Source organism: Phycodurus eques, chromosome 20, assembly GCF_024500275.1.
Source record: "Phycodurus eques isolate BA_2022a chromosome 20, UOR_Pequ_1.1, whole genome shotgun sequence".
Classification (NCBI taxonomy): Eukaryota; Metazoa; Chordata; class Actinopteri; order Syngnathiformes; family Syngnathidae; genus Phycodurus; species Phycodurus eques.
Window position 1 is genome coordinate 330172 of NC_084544.1, and position 15947 is coordinate 346118.

Genomic DNA, 15947 nt, shown 5'->3' on the forward strand with positions numbered 1-15947 from the left:
AGAAGTAGAGGACACATTTGATCTCTTTACAAGATCATTTAAAAAGCAATAAAACAAGAAGAACAAGAAAGAAGACTAAACTGTAAAAACAAAGCAAAAACAGAAAAAAAGGCAACGTGCGTTTTCTGGAGTGACAAAATCAATTTGTGTCATCCGCAGGACAAATGTATGATGTTTGCAATCACCTTTCAAAAGGTGATTGCTTTTTTTTAATTTGATTTTTTTAATAGCTTAAAAAAAAAGTTGCTAGGCTAGCATGAAAGTAGCTAAATGTAGCGCCATAGATACAAACACTTCCACCAGCTCACCGACGTGGCGGCCACGGCGGGGAAGTCGACGTTCCCATCAAACGCAAAGCATTGATGTTGAAATTAAGTCGCAACTTGCTCATTTCTCAAACAATTTTCATGAGGTTTACCATTTTGCGTGTGCTATGAACACATACGACTATTAAATACCTGCGAAAGGTTACTTCCGGTTCCCTTGTCGTAATTGTACACACCGACGACTTGGACCGTCGCCATGGGCACGCAGTTCAAAAGTGGCGAGGCGTGGCGAGGCGCGGCGGGGCGTGGCGACCCATCCCCGTCTATGGTAGCGACAGGACTTTTCCCGTCCGTTGCTCTCGACGGCGCCTCTTTATTGGCTACCGGAAGTAGAGTTTCGTTGACGCGGAAGTGTCCGGAACCTCATCCATAGCTGGCGGGCACGCATGCGCGTCTTCGTGTTGGACGCTCCGGACCGAAGCCTCGTTTTCCTCCGCCATGTGCGCCGCGTTGCAGCTGCTGCGCGCGTCTATTCGCGAGCGGATGAGCGCCGCGGTGGAAGATTTCCTGGTGCGGGTGCAACGCCAACAAGAGCAAAAGGAGGAAGCGGCCTCGGCGGCCCGACTTGCGTTGCTGCGAGCTCTGCTCAGCGAGCGTCTGGCGGCGGCCGCGGACGAGATCGCGATGCTGGTGGAAGGCGTCGTGGGCGACCCCTTGGCCAGGGTGGGCCACCGGAAGCCCCAACAACAACAACAAGGAGAAGCAGAAGAAGACGACGACGACGAGGCGGAGGCAGGCAGGTTTTGCCCCTTCCGCTCGTCACACACACACACGCGCGCGCGCTGAAAGAAATCACAGATTTAGGACGGGGGATTCGCAATCGGTGACAAATAGACAAACAATGAACTGATCGCCTCAAACGAGTTCCATTTGCAAAATGTCTCACGAATTGGAGACTTTTCTGAGGAATTTTGGCAGTGTGGCAGTTGTTGGAATGGGGGAAAATAGTTCCCTGAATGAGATGGACATTTGGAATTTGGAACGGAAAATAACGGGAACGGGGTTTTCCCTTGAATGTCTCATTCGTGTAAACAATTTTTTTTTAGGATTACCTAAAAAAAGGTACCAAAGGATTTTGTACTCGTAATGCGTTCGCAATAATTCCCTAACCACTACAAAGGGGTTTTCTATAGTGGACTCTCGGGGGACAAACAGGCCCAGCCTCCCCAGAGACCTGCATCGCAGATCCAGAAGGATCGGGGTTCAAGTACATCCGAGTGACACTATGGCCTGCACAGGGGTCTAAAATGAGAAGAGATTATTTTGGTCACGTTACTTACTTACTTCACACACACTGCACATGTTTATGACTCACACTGTACATACTTGGCATATTGGCCACACTGTATGGAAAGTTCTTTTTATTTAAAAAAAAAAAAAAAATCCGATTCACTGATTAATCGGGGGGAAAATCGACAGATTAATCGATTATCCTCCATCAGTTGTGGCCCTAATGACATCATAGTAATGTCTATATTGTAATAATAATGTCAATTTGTACTTGCTGTCTTTCAGGAGACGTCAAGCAGGTGGCGCTGGCTCAAGAAGAGCACGATGAGCCTGCACACATCAAAGAGGAGGAAGCGGAGAAACAAGACCCCACCGCTTTTTCCGTCAACAGAGAAGCCGACCGCGACGAGGACGACACGGAAAAAGAAGAGCAAGCGGAGTCTCCGCCGCGTCTCCAGGAAAGGTCGCGGGCGGCGGCCGGCGATCAATCGGCCTGCTCCGAGTGCGGCAAAATCTTCCTGAACGCCTTCCGTCTGAAGCGGCACCGGAAGACGCACTCTGCGGAGAAACCCTACGTGTGCTCCGTGTGCGGCAAGCGCTCGCGGCAGAAGGGCGACCTCGTCAAGCACATGCGCACGCACACGGGCGAGAAACCGTTCGTGTGCGCGGTGTGCGGCAGCGGCTTCATCCACAGCCAAGCCCTGGCGCAGCACGCCCGCACGCACACGCACGAGCGACCCTTCGCCTGCTCCGTGTGCGGCGAGACCTTCGCCCGCAGCGACTACCTAAAGACGCACACGCGGCGGCACACGGGCGAGAAGCCCTTCGCCTGCGCCTTCTGCGGCCGCCGCTTCCGCCAACGCGTCAACATGACGTCGCACGTGCGCGTGCACACGGGACTCAAGCCCTACTCGTGCTCCGTGTGCGACAAAACCTTCTCGGTCAAGGGCAACGTGCGCATACACATGCGCACGCACACCGGAGAGAAACCCTTCAACTGCGCCGTATGTCGCAAGGGCTTCACGCAGAAGGTCAATCTGCTGAGCCACAAGTGTGGCGGCGGGGGGGCGGCGTTGCCGGCAGCGGCGTCTCCATAGCATTGAGCTGCATGAATAAATGCATCTTGAGGAACAAAGTGCAAAATGATGGTAGCAAATGTTATAAGGACTCTCAACAATGTGGATGCTCGGTTAGGGTTGGATTAAAGAACACAGCAGGGCCCCCCTACGCGGCCTCCAGACAGGCCATACTTTTGCCACGCCTGCCTGCCTTTCTTCTTCAAGTGAATGTACGTGACGCGTCTTATTCTTCTTAGTAGTTGGCAGCCAACAAGCTGCGAGAAGCTTCTTCTGTAATAGGTGCCCTTTTTTTTCTTCTGCTGTGAAATTTCCCCCCCTTTCTTGTTCTTGTGTCTGTCAAAGATGAATAAAAGCTTTGAATGGAAAAATTATCCGACTTACTGGCAGAGAATTTGATGGGTGAAGACTGCCTTGTCAGGAGGTCACAAGTCGGATTGTGACGTTCCCCAAGGCTCAATTTGAGGTCCAATACTTTTAAACTTGGACATGGTGCAGGAGACAGGGATTCAGTTTTCACAGCTATGCTGACGATACTCCACTCAACATTTCTGTTTCTCCCGTTGACCACGGCCCAACTGACGAACTTGTTAATTTCACTTTCTAAATTTAGAAGTACTGGATGGCAAAGAATAAATATCCTACAGCTCAACCGGGACAAAACTGTTTTTTTAAAGACTCCATCAGACATTTGAGTTAGATCAATAAAGTACTGATTGATTGATGTCTTAACATCATCCCCACAAAGTTCACCAAAAATCCTGTGATGGTGATTCAGGAGTAGGGAATGAGTGCCGAATTCCCGAGTGTTTGGAATCGGTCACTCGTTCCCGACTGCCGAATCACTACAAAGGGATTTTACGTAGAGGAGTATGGAGTTGACTTTCGGGCTAAAACGATTAATCCAATACTTTCAAATCACAACATCAGCGTTTTTATATAGCGGACAATATAGAGTACTCAGTCTAATGACAAATGGTCATATAACACGAGTTGGGCTCCATTAATGACGTCGCTGCTGTTGCATAATTCCAACATTGCATAACAGTCTACTGTTTCTTTTACCAAATGAATCCAATTAAAGCACTTTTTGTCCATCCATGTTGTAATGTGATGCCCCCCTGAAGATAGTTTTGCACCACAAATCATGCAGTGCCAGATGGGCGCCGGCCTAAGGCGGGGACCTCGGCGATCCGATCCCCGGCTACAGAAGCTGGCTGTAGGGACGTGGAACGTCACCTCTCTGGCGGGGAAGGAGCCCGAGCTGGTGTGGGGGGACGGGTCCTGACTTGTTTGTGCCTATGCACCAAACACCAGTTCAGAGTGCCCACCCTTTTTGGAGTCCTCGGAGGGGGTGCTGGAGAGCGCTCCCGCTGGGGACTCCATCGTTCTGCTGGGGGACTTCAATGCTCACGTGGGCAATGACAGACCTGGAAGGGCGTGATTGGGAGGAACGGCCCCCCCGATCAGAACCCGAGCGGTGTTCTGTTACTGGACTTCTGTGCTCAACACGGATTGTCCATCACGAACACCATGATCAAGCATAAGCGTGTCCATACATGCACTTGGCACCAGGACACCGTAGGTCGCAGTTCGACGATCGCTTTGCGGTCGTGTCATCGGACTTGCGGCCGCATGTCTCGGACACTCGGGTGAAGAGAGGGGCGGAGCTGTCAACCGATCACCACCCGGTGGTGAGTCGGCTCCGACGGTGGGGGAAGACGCCGGTCCGACGTGGCAGGTACCCGAACGTATTGTGAGGGTCTGCTGGGAACGTCTGGCAGCATCCCCGTCAGAAGGAGTTTCAACTCCCACCTCCGACCGAACTTTGCTCTTGTTCCGGAGGAGGCGGGGGACATAGAGTCCGAGTGGACCGTGTTCCGCGCCTCCATTGCCGAGGCGGCCGACCGGAGCTATGGCTGTAAGGTGGTCGCTGCCTGTCGTGGCGGCAATCCCCGAACCCAGCGGTGAGTGATGCCGTCAAGCTGTAGGAGGAGTCCTATCGGGCCTTTTTGGCCTGTGGGACTCCTGAGGCAGCTGATGGGTACCGGCTGGCCAAGCGGAATGCAGCTTTGGTGGTCACTGAAGCAAAAACTCGGGCATGGGAGGAGTTCGCTGAGGCCACGGAGAAAGACTTCCGGACGCCTTCCAGGAAATTCTGGTCCGCCATCCGCCGTCTCAGGAGCGGGAAGCAGTGCGCCATCAACACTGTGTATAGTCGGGATGGGGCGCTGGTGACCTCAACTCAGGATGTTGTGAGTCGGTGGGGAGAATACTTCGAAGACCTCCTCAATTCCTCTATTCAGGGGTGCGGGAGAGGAGGGTCCGTCGGGAAGTTGAATCTCAGATTCAGGAGGAGCAATGTGGTTTTCGACCTGGGCGTGGAACAGTGGACCAGCTCTACACCCTCGGCAGGGTCCTCGACGGTGCATGGGAGTTCGCCCAACCAGTCTACATGTGTTTTGTGGACTTGGAGAAGGCGTTCGACCGTGTCCCTCGGGTAGTCCTGTGGGGGGTGCTTCGGGAGTATGGGGTACCGAACCCCCTGATACGGGCTGTTCGGTCCCCGTACGACCCGAGTCAGAGTTTGGTCCGCATATCCGGCAGTAAGTCGGACTCGTTCCCGGTGAGGGTTGGACTCCTCCAAGGCTGCCCTTTGTCACCGATTCTCTTCATAACTTTTATGGACAGAATTTCGAGGCGCAGCCTAGGCGTAGACGGGGTCCGGTTTGGTGGCCTCAGTATTGCATCTCTGCTTTTTGCAGATGATGTGGTTCTGCTGGCTTCATCAAGCCGTGACCTCCAACTCTCACTGGAGCAGTTCGCAGCCGAGTGTGAAGCGGCCGGGATGAGAAACGGCACCTCCGAATCTGAGACCGTGGTCCTCAGTCGGAAAAGGGCGGCGTGCCCTCTCCGGGTCGGGGATGAGATCCTGCCCCAAGTGGAGGAGTTCAAGTATCTTGGGGTCTTGTCCACAAGTGAGGGAAGAACGGAACTGTAGATCGACAGGCGGATCGGTGCAGCGTCCGCAGCGATGCGGACTTTGTATCGATCCGTTGTGGTGAAGAAGGAGCTAAGCTGAAAGGCGAAGCTCTCGATTTACCGGTCGATCTATGTTCCTCCCCTCACCTATGACCGAAAGAACAAGATCCGGATACAAGCGGCCAAAATGAGTTTCCTCCGCAGGGTGTCCGGGCTCTCCCTTAGCGATAGCGTGAGAAGAGAGTAGAGCCGCTGCTCCTCCACATCGAGAGGAGCCAGATGAGGCGGCCGGGGCATCTGATTCGGACGTCCCACCGGGAGGAGACCCCGGGGACGACCCAGGACACACTGGAGAGACTACGTTTTTCGGCTGGCCTGGACGCCTCGGGATCCCCCCGGAAGAGCTGGATGAAGTGGCTGGCGTCCCTGCTAAAGCTACTGCCCCCGCGACACGACCTCAGATAAGTGGTAGAAGATGGATGGATGGATTTTGCAAGGATAATTATTAAATTCATAACAACTGCTTGTTTCAATTTGTTTAATCATTACTGGTGAAACCCCCCAAAATGTGTCCTCATATAATATTCAATATTTGTATCTAAATGATCAATATAATAAAATTATGACTATAATATCATTCGTCTGCGGTGCGGCCGACGCAACCTGGAGCTGAACACGCTCAAGACTGCAGAGATGATCGTGGACTTCAGGAGGCATCCTTCGCCACAGCTGCCCAGCTGCCTTGTGTCAACCGTCGAGACCCTCAAGTTCCTGGCGATTACGGTCTCTCAGGACCCGAAGTGGGTGAACAACTTCAACTCCGTCCTCAAAAAGGCCCAGCGGAGGATGTACTTCCTGCGGCTTCTGAGGAAGGACGGCCTGCCACGGGAGCTGCTGAGGCGGTTCTACACGGCGGTCATCGAATCGGTCCTGCGTTCTCCCATCACAGTCTGGTTTGGTGGTGCTACAAAAAAGGACAAACTCCGACTGCAACGGACAATCAAAACTGCTGAAAAGATTGCCGGTACCCCCCTACCCACCCTTGAGGACTCGCACGCCGCCAGAACTAAGACAAGAGCGTGCAAAATCCTCTCTGACCTTCCGCATCCCGGTCACCGGCTCTTCCGGCTCCTTCCCTCAGGTCGGCGCTACCGATCGATGCAAACTAGAACTAGCAGACATTCCAACAGCTTCTTCCCTCCTGCCATCAACTTCTTCAACAGCAAACCGACAATTCCTTTGCAACATGCTGCCAATTTCTTTTTTGTCTTGAGTTTGTTGTCGCATTTCTGTGGGGCCAATGATATTTTACTCGTGCACTCACTGTCGTCGTCTCGCCACGCTGCACTATTTGCATATCTCTTGTTGACCGATACTGGCCAATCATGCCAGAGTAGCATCCGCTCCATTTGCACACTGACAGAGTATCTGCAACATTTGCACAATCGACATTGTCCCCGATGATCGCGCTACTCGTCACTTTAAACCGCATCCACTCCTTGAAGTCTCGGCGCCCTTTGCACAATGCTCATCGCACCGGACTATTGCTATATTAGTCATTCGAACTGGACTCTGCATCTTTTGCACGATTGTCAAAAAAACCCCAAAAATTCTAGCGGCATTACCAGATAACTAGCAACCTTTTATTGCTCAGTGACTGTTTTTCTCAACGTCTTTATGTCTCAGAAGTGTTCTCTGTCAATTGACTGTTTGTTGTCGTACGAGGCCGGCTCCAACTCCCGGAGACAAATTCCTTGTTTTCAGGACATACTTGGCAAATAAAGAGGATTCTGATTCTCCTCTGTTAATATCTTCGCTCCTCGATGGAATTTGTTGTCGGAGGAGCTAGCATGCAAAGAGAGGAGCGGGACCTAGGAAGTTGCAAATATAGAAATGAGACGAGCTCAATAAATAGTCGACAAGGAGGGACTTCCGCCAAAGCCATCGTTCGTTCACACATTGACCACGAGGTGTCGCAAATGTATCAGTTTAGCAAGCAGACGCTTCCCGTCACCACTGCAAATCTTTCGAACGCCGTCAACAAGCTTAAAGCTTTCTACTTTGATGTCAATAGCTAGATAGCAGCGGTTGTTACAATGAAACATAACAATAATAATAATAATAGAGCAAGTAGTGGAGTTGTTGTTAGAAACAGGGTTAATTTAACATTTTGCCCTTGTAGTACGCCCTCCAGCGCACTACGGGGCGTAATGCGCCCTGTAAGCCATTAATCTTCTCCTGCTGCAGTGTCGGCGAAGAAGAAGGTTGAGCAGTAGAAGCACATTTTGTACAAGTTGGTTGCCCAAAGCAGATTTTCAAAACCAAATATTATTAAGAAGAGATGCAGCGGCAGAGCGAGGACGAAGGTCGGTCGAGAAAGTCGCCAGTCGCGCACTAACGTTAGCAACAAGCTAACTACCGCCAAACTAGCGCGGGCATCGCGACACGTTTTGGGTCAATTAGGAGACAAAACAGTCGTACTTTAATCACAATAATAACAATGAATCTAATTGGCTATCTGGTGCTCGTAACAAAATGTGGACTTAATGCGGGAAAGTCGTTTTAGTTATGTTTCGCCTTGTGTGAGATTCTATTTAGGTACAATTTTTACTTAACTTTTATGTGCTATAAATTTGAGTTGTGTCATTATTTATGAACAGTTTTTCATTTTCCTATATTTAAGTGTATTGTCCTATGTTCAAATAATACTAGATAGTACTAAATATGCTTTTTAAGACTAAAACCTCAGTCTCGTTTTTGATGAATACAGTTTTGAAGGAAGGCCAAGTATGCTGCTGTATTTGAATGTTGGCCATCATGTTGTCAAAAGTCTTATCAAACTTTTGACACCAAGCAGCACCACGAAAAAGTCTTAGCCCTCTAAGTACCATCATGCTGACTAACATTCTAATACAACATCGTCGTAGGCCTTAATGTTCATCAAAAACACACCGGAGGTGTTCGTTCCTAAAAAGTGTATTTCATAGTATTGTAAGCCGCTGTAACATTATGGCGTTTCAAGATTAACACTTTGCTTCAATATAGGGAAAAAGTGACTTCAATGATCCAATTCAACAGTACGTGCTATACACACAATGTCCATGGACATAGAAACGGCACATACAAGTTCAATAAAAATTGGACCGAAATGAAAGTTTAAAAACAAACTTTTTTTTTTTTTTTTTATTAAACCCAATGTTGAGGGAAAATAGACATACGTGTCAAGAAAGAAAAGTACATCTTACGAGTTGAAAGCTTTTTTTTTTTTTTTTTTTTATAAATCTCTTGAGAACAATTGCTATATTTTATGCAGATATGTTTTTCAAAATTAAATAAGGGAAAAATAATAATTTTGTGAGACGGAAGTTATTTTTTTCTTAATTTTGGGAAAAATACCCATATACAGTCCCCTCCAAAATTGTTATTCCTTTGTTTTTGTTGTATTCTGAAGACATTTGGCTTTCAGATCAAAAGATGAATATGAGACAAAAGTTCAGAATTCCAGCTTTTATTTCACGGTATTTACATCGAGATGACAGAGCACCTTTTGTTTGAAGCCACCCACTTTTCAAGTGAGCAATAGTATCGGAACATTTGACTGATGGGTGTTTCTAGTTGCTCAGGTGTTGCCTTTTAGATTGATTGCTTAAACATTAGATAGTGCTTTTTTTTGGCTTTGGGTTTCACCTGTGCAAACTGCATTTGCTCTTAAGCAAACATGAAGACCACAGAGCTGTCTGTGGGATAAAAGCAAACCATTTTGAAGCTGGGAGAAGAGGGAAAATCAATCAGACCTATTGCACAAACATTGGGTGTAGCCAATACAAGAATTTGGAATGTCCTGAAAAAGAGAGGAACCGCTAGTGCACTGAGCAACAGACATCGAACCGGTCGGCCAAGGGTATCCACAGCAGTTGATGACAGAAACATTGTGAGAGCTGCGAAGAAACGCCCAAAGACAACCGTCTGTGACATGACTGCCAACCTTCACAGGGCAGGGGTGAAAGTATCACAATAGACTGTTGGAAGAAGACTTTGAGAGAAGAAATATAAAGGCCATACCACAAGATGCAAAGCACTCATCAGCAAAAACAATCGGAAGGCCAGATCGGATTTTGCAAAGAAGTACAGAGATGAGCCACAACATTTTGGGAACAAAGTTATATGGACCGATGAGACCAAGATGAACCTCCAACAAAGTGATGAAAAGGCCAAAGCATGGAGAGAAAAAGGATCTGCTGATGATCCAAAACACACAAGCTCATCTGTGAAGCTTGGTGGAGGTCACGTCATGGCTTGGGCTTGAATGGCTGCTTGTGAAACGGGCTCACTAGTCTTTATTGCTGATGTAACTCGTGATGGGAGCAGCAGAATGAATTCTGAAGTCTACAAAACCGTTTCGTCTGGCAGTTTACAGAAAAAATGCATCCAAGCTAATCGGGAGAAGCTTCATCGTGTAACAAGACAATGACCCAAAACACACTCCCAACACAACAAAGGACTTCATCGGGGGGAAAACGTGGAAGGTCTTAGACTGGCCGAGTCATTCACCGGACCATAACCCAATTGAGCATGCATTGTACCTCCTGAGGACGAGACTGAATTGAGAAAATCCCAGAAACAAACAAGAACTGAAAGAGGCTGCGGTAAAGGCCTGGAAAAGCATTTCAAATGAAGAATGCAACAGTCTGGTCAAGTCAATGGGTCGCTGGCTTGATGCAGTTGTTGCAAGCAAGGGTCATGCCAGCAAATCTTTCACGTTAGTCACTTTAAAAGTTCATTGAATCATGTCTGTTCCAATACCTTTGCTCACTTGAAAAGTGGGTGGCTTCAAACAAAAGGTTCTCCGTCCTGAGTTGCTTAACACGTCAAGAAGTGAAATACCATGAAATAAAAGCTGGAATCCTGAACTTTTGTCTCGTATTCATCTTTTGATCTGAAACCCGAATGTCTTCAGTACACAACAAAAACAAAGGAATTGACCTTGCCGTTCCTGTCTTTTTTTTTTAATGACAAAAAAGTTATGGTGCGTTAAAAGTTCGTTTTACTAGAAAAAAAAGTTGTCTTTTTTTAAGGGGGAAACATGTCATCATCTCACGAGAATTAAAGTCATACTTTGTACAACACTTTGACAATCACTGCTCGTATTTATTCGTCGAAAAATGTGACGCGGAACTGCTTTGGTGTTGCAGTTTTGCCGTCGGACGTCCGGAAAGTGATCGTGGGTGAAGACGAGCCGGGCCGCATCAAAGAAGAAGAGGAGCAGGAGGAGGCGGACCGAGGCGAGAGCGTCGATGCTCGGGACGAGCACCGTGGCGGCGAGCGCGTCGACGTTCGCGACCGGGACGACGTAGAGCGCCGCCCACGACTGCCGTCTGCTTACGGCGCAGCGCGAGCCAAGGATGCGTCCACCGCCTGCTCCCAGTGCGGAAAGAGCTTCTATTCCAAGTCCAACCTGAATCTGCACAAGAAGATCCACACGGGCGAGAAGCCCTTCAGCTGCTCGCTGTGCGGCAAGAGATTCTCGCGCAAAGAGAACATGAGCCGCCACGTGAGCACGCACAGCGGCCTGAAGCCGTTCCGTTGCGCCGCGTGCGGCTCGGCCTTCACGCAGCACGACAGCCTGGTGCGCCACGCCGCCACGCACCAGCGAGCCAAATCCTTCGTGTGCGCCGTGTGCGCCAAGGCCTTCCACGACCGCTACCACCTGAGCCGCCACATGGAGGTGCACAGCGCAGTAAAACCCTTCGGCTGCCCGCTGTGCGTCAGAACCTTCCGGCAGCGCTCGGCCGTGGATGCGCACCTGCGCACGCACACGGGGGAAAAACCCTTCCGCTGCTCCAGCTGCGACGCGGCCTTCACGCGCCACCAGGCTCTGCTGCAGCACGCCAAGAAGCACTCGGGCGTCAAGCCCTTCGCCTGCCCGGCCTGCTGGCGCCGCTTCACACTGCGCCACACGCTGGAGCAGCACGTTAGGACGCACACGCGTGACAAATCCTTCCGCTGCGCCCTGTGCACCAAGAGCTTCTCGCGCAAGGGCGGCCTGACCACGCACATGGTCACCCACACGGGCGCGAAGCCCTTCAGCTGCATCGTTTGCCACTCCACCTTCTCCTGGAGCTCTCAGCTCAAAAGACACAAGTGTGCTGTTGCCGCCTGCGTGCCAGGACGCTTAACGCGTGCGTCGTGCAAACACTGGGACTGCGTAGGGGAATCGCGCCGCTACACTGGCCCATGTACTCGAGTCAGTTGGCAATTTTGTAGTGACTTCACATTGAATAGCGCCCTAATGTATTCCATAATTGTGTATAGGTGAACAACAATGGTCATGAGAAAATAATGATAAGAATCTCTTAATGCATCGCACCAAACCAGAAAAAGGATTTCTATTGTTTGATTTTGGGCGGGGGTCATATTTGTAAGGTGTGGTGCCAAAATCTCTTGAAAGAGCTGCAAAGTGAATTCAAAGATTTGTTGGGAAATGCCTTCAACGTGTTTGAAGATAATTGCTAAAAGCGTGCAAAGGACAGTATGCTGCGACCACAGCGGTACGCACAGTGTGCGTCACTGCGTGACGTGGCCAAGCTGATGATCTGCAAGTTGCAAAACCTTTTGAGTCACGCAGGTGAAAAATGGGGCTCATGTGGCCAGAGAGGAATAAGAGGAAAATGGACCATCATGTACCCAAACAGAGGAGTGTTTTGGTGAAGGAAATATTAGTTTTGTCTCGAGGTTTCTTCATTTTAGTTTGAACAAATTGACATTTCCAAACAATGTCTTATGTCAGCTGGTCTCAGCTCATAAATAAATACACAGCCATCAACCTAATGTTTTGTCACAAAATGCTAAAATACTTGCTGCTTAAGATGTACAGAGGCTGTTCATGGTTTATAAAAAAAGAAAAAGCCTTACCTTTTATGCGAAATTAAGAACTAAAAACTGATTATATAAAAAAAAGGAAACCTATTACTCATATGGTGTTAAGTGAAAGGTCTTATTTTTTCTTTTGTATTCCAAATTGTTCTTTAACCAAGCAAAAATATAGTTTACCCAAATAATTGATAGAATTTCCAGGATGATGCTCGGGTACTAAAATATTCATTAGATGCTGCCGCCCTACATTCAACTCCCCCATTATATTGTTGTATTTTGATTGGTTCATAAAATCTTTGCTTTGGGTCCCTGTGCGATTAAGCTACAAACAATTGCTCCTCAAATGAAGAAATTATTAGCAAAACTGCTCCTCAAATGTTGGACTGATCAAGTCTGATTCTCAATCAACCTCAATTCTAACACCAGAGCGGAAGCTTAAAAACTCCACTGTGACACAGTCAAACTGTTCCGGCATGAAAGGGATACAAATGTTCCATTCTGCTTGACCTAACAGCCGAACAGCACTAAAAAAAAAAACTGCTGCTCAAAGAAAACCAAAATATTTTGAGGCTTGCCGCTGTATACAAAAAAGGTTTTGTGGTTGATTGTGGCATTCCTCGTAGCTCAATTTTAGATCCACTTTAATTTGTACACGCTGCCACTTTTTGGAGTCATCATGAGACAGGAAATCAGTTGAGTATAAACGCAAAAATATAAATGAAGTATTCATTGATAACTAACATCATCCCCACTAATATACTTATTAGGGAGGAGGGAATGATGAATGATTTTGAACGCAGTGAATCGTTCACTCATTCCCTGCTCCCCAATCACGACGACAGAATTTTTGGAAACCATCTCGGTCCACTTCGCAAAAATCCCTATGAGGAAATGATTCCAACACAACCAGGAAGTGACAACCACAGAACATTTACTTTCTCCTCCAATCCTGGTGAAATGAAATATGATGTCAAAAACATTCTCACGAGATGGTGGGTTGAAGTTTTTTTTCTTGTCCACTTCAGACGAAGAAGCGCATACTCGGCACAGCGCCGTCAGAAGTTGGGCTTGTGCTTCTTCACCTCCACCATGAGGTGATGCAGGTTGATGAGGTCGGATCGGGCCGGCAGGCTGCGGAACGTCGGCTGGCTGAGGATCTTGTGGAAGCCGTGGTAGTATTGGATCAATTGGGTGAGGGCGCCCTGTAACGGCGGCGAGAGCGAGGAGGCGGGACAAGGGTGTGAAACCTTGGGGGGTGGTGCTTTTGATTTCCCCCCCTCTCGTTTTGAGGCCATGAATTCGGCGTGTTCAGCGGATGAGCGGTACGACGAGAGCGCTCGCCACCCTCACCTGGATGATTCCGGTTCCGTTCTTGAAGTTGGTGAAGGACCTCATGACGTCCTGGCTCATGGCCTCCACAGACTGCTTCCACGTGCCCGAGAAGCCTCGAACCAGCTGGCAGATACGAGCTGAATGGACGCACGCACACGCATCAGGGACCGCGCCACGTGCGGAGGTGGCAAAAGTACTCACGCACTGTACGCTAGTACAGGTACATACAAAAACTGGGGAAAGTACAAGTATTGATTCAACAACGTGCGTATTTTTTCCAAGTTGTGTCGTAATCAAAAGTGACGAGCTGATTTTAACGACGTAAGGAGTAGCAAGTACACATAAAAGGGCCATCTGAAAAATACTCGAGTATTCAACTACAGACACCAGAAAAATATTTTAGGTTGTGCTCATAAATTTGGCAGCTTTTGTAAGGTATATGTACTTTTTTTTTTTCCTTCCCCAAAAACAGTGATCAGGCAAACATTTTTGGGGGGTTTATTGTTAATGGGATTCAAGTTCATCTGTAAGGCATTTCACAATAGCACAATCATTAAACAAACAATGTTCCGTCATATTTTCCTCAAAATTGGCAGCACTATACAGTAATCCCTCGCTTATCGCGGGGGTCACGATCCAGACCACCCCCACTCTAGACAAAATCTGTGACCTAGCAAGTATTTATGGTATTATTCATTTATAAGTGTCAAAGATACACTTCATCGCCAACAAACAATATGGTATATGCATTGGGGTGCAGACTGCTAGCTATTATTTTTATCCACATGGGGTCGCCATCCACGCATTCTACGCTACACAAACCATGACTATGAACGCGCGGAGGCCTTTAAAAGGGATTCTAACTTGTTCAATCGGCCTGCGTTCAGTGATGACGACAGTGGAGACCAATGGCAAGTTGGCTAAGGCCTGGTACACACAAGGACTTTTCACATCTTTTTCAGATCAGATTTTTTATTTGTGACAGACCCCAGACATAAAAAGAAAAAAATCAGGTCATATAACGTGTGGTGTGCTCCGACAATATCAACACAGAACGCCTCGCTTAACCCTAACCCACACATCAGACCTCAGGACAATCTTATAGGATCATCTTAGAAATCAAGATTGTCTGGCATTTGACGTGCTTGGTCAGAAAGGTGCAAAACTGGCACAAAAACAGGTCGATTGTCTTCGTGTGCTTAACAATATACTTGCGTTTACTGAATTTTGTTACTGTTTGTTCAATAAAGGGAGTGAAAGAGCACCAGCGGCTGTTTCTATCCTAACCACCTGTTATGGAATACGATGGATTCTAACATGCGGTGGTAGGCTATATTCAATTTGCTAACGATGTTAGCAAATTGAATAGCAGCACTCTGCACGCGTGAGCCGCTCCTCACCTTCGTCGTTCTTCAGCCGCTCCAGCTGCCCTCTTTCCATCAGCGCCTCGGCCTCCTTCACAAAGGAGATCATTCCCCCGAAGGGCGGCGACAGGAGCTCCTCAATAAACTCCTACAGGTCAGTCGTGCGACAGAGAGCATTTCAGCATAAACGCGCACAGGTGGTGGTGGCCTTCTGCAATGCCGAAGCACTCGCCTGCGTCCTGGCCAGCAGAAGCTGCTGGAAGCCTTCCACCTCCTTGCTGTCATCCGCTGCCCTCTCCTGGACAAAGCCGGCATCAACTTCCTGTTGTGCAGTGTGTGAGGGGGGTGCGTGGGTGTGCGCTTACCATGAGCACTCCGAGCATCATGTCGTAGTTGTTGATGAGGAAGACGAGCTGCTCTCTTCTGGAGGGGAACTCCGCCGCCATCTTCAGCACAAAGTTCTCCACCTCCACCTGGAAGGTCATGTGTGACATCGTCACGGCCCACTGCGGTCGCAACCCTCGCCGGCGTGTGCGCGGGTGCGTTACCTGCAGCTGAGCCAGCAGAGCGTTGGTCCTCTCGTTGGGGAAGGTCTGGTTGATACTGACGATGGCCGACGAGAACTCCGCGTAACGGCGTGTGATCTGGAACACGCGTGCACACACACACACACACACACATACACAACACGGAAACGGCGGTGGGCAAAGTATGGCCCATAGGCCACACGTGGTCTGGTCCGTTCTTGAATGCGCACCGCTGAG

At 48.8% G+C, this 15947-nt stretch overlaps 4 protein-coding genes across 6 annotated transcripts in view; 2 read left to right on the top strand and 2 right to left on the bottom strand.

Annotated features, from left to right (window-relative positions):
- Window positions 1-1076, bottom strand: part of LOC133395464 (venom phosphodiesterase) — a 40336-nt gene extending 39260 nt beyond the window's left edge. For both annotated transcript variants that reach the window (XM_061664380.1, XM_061664381.1), the window contains exon 1: window positions 459-1076. In XM_061664380.1, coding sequence (XP_061520364.1) covers window positions 459-524 — 66 coding nt within the window. In that variant the 5' untranslated portion in view covers window positions 525-1076. The remainder of the gene's footprint in view (window positions 1-458) is intronic.
- On the top strand, window positions 68-3158 carry LOC133395472 (oocyte zinc finger protein XlCOF20-like). The gene is made up of 2 exons (XM_061664400.1): window positions 68-1062; window positions 1842-3158. Exons 1-2 carry the CDS (start codon window positions 765-767, stop codon window positions 2651-2653), a joined length of 1110 nt encoding a protein of 369 aa, XP_061520384.1. The 5' UTR covers window positions 68-764; the 3' UTR covers window positions 2654-3158.
- A 3019-nt stretch (window positions 3159-6177) lies between these two features.
- The window catches only part of vps52 (VPS52 subunit of GARP complex), a 41160-nt gene continuing 31390 nt past the window's right edge, over window positions 6178-15947 (bottom strand). Inside the window, exons 15-21 of one of the 2 annotated variants that reach the window (XR_009767241.1) lie at window positions 15732-15827; window positions 15549-15656; window positions 15416-15481; window positions 15220-15331; window positions 13838-13956; window positions 13474-13689; window positions 6178-6578 (exon numbers count right to left, since the gene is read on the bottom strand). Coding sequence is in view for 1 of the 2 variants with exons in the window: in XM_061664384.1 (XP_061520368.1) it covers window positions 13543-13689; window positions 13838-13956; window positions 15220-15331; window positions 15416-15481; window positions 15549-15656; window positions 15732-15827 (648 nt within the window). In the remaining variant the exon portion in view is untranslated. Of the gene's footprint in view, window positions 6579-13401; window positions 13690-13837; window positions 13957-15219; window positions 15332-15415; window positions 15482-15548; window positions 15657-15731; window positions 15828-15947 lie in introns of those variants that run through there. The other variant, XM_061664384.1, reaches the window with a different exon arrangement.
- Window positions 7873-12577, top strand: LOC133395471 (zinc finger protein OZF-like). The gene is made up of 2 exons (XM_061664399.1): window positions 7873-7980; window positions 10807-12577. The coding sequence occupies exons 1-2, from the start codon at window positions 7956-7958 to the stop codon at window positions 11928-11930; spliced, it is 1149 nt and encodes a 382-aa protein (XP_061520383.1). The 5' UTR covers window positions 7873-7955; the 3' UTR covers window positions 11931-12577.

Coding starts and splice junctions, on each gene's coding strand:
- LOC133395472 (XM_061664400.1), top strand. CDS start 765: ATGTGCGCCGCGTTGCAGCTGCTGCGCGCGTCTATTCGCGAGCGGATG. Junction 1,063..1,841: donor CGACGACGAGGCGGAGGCAG/GCAGGTTTTGCC, acceptor GCTGTCTTTCAG/GAGACGTCAAGCAGGTGGCG.
- LOC133395471 (XM_061664399.1), top strand. CDS start 7,956: ATGCAGCGGCAGAGCGAGGACGAAG. Junction 7,981..10,806: donor GCGGCAGAGCGAGGACGAAG/GTCGGTCGAGAA, acceptor TTGGTGTTGCAG/TTTTGCCGTCGGACGTCCGG.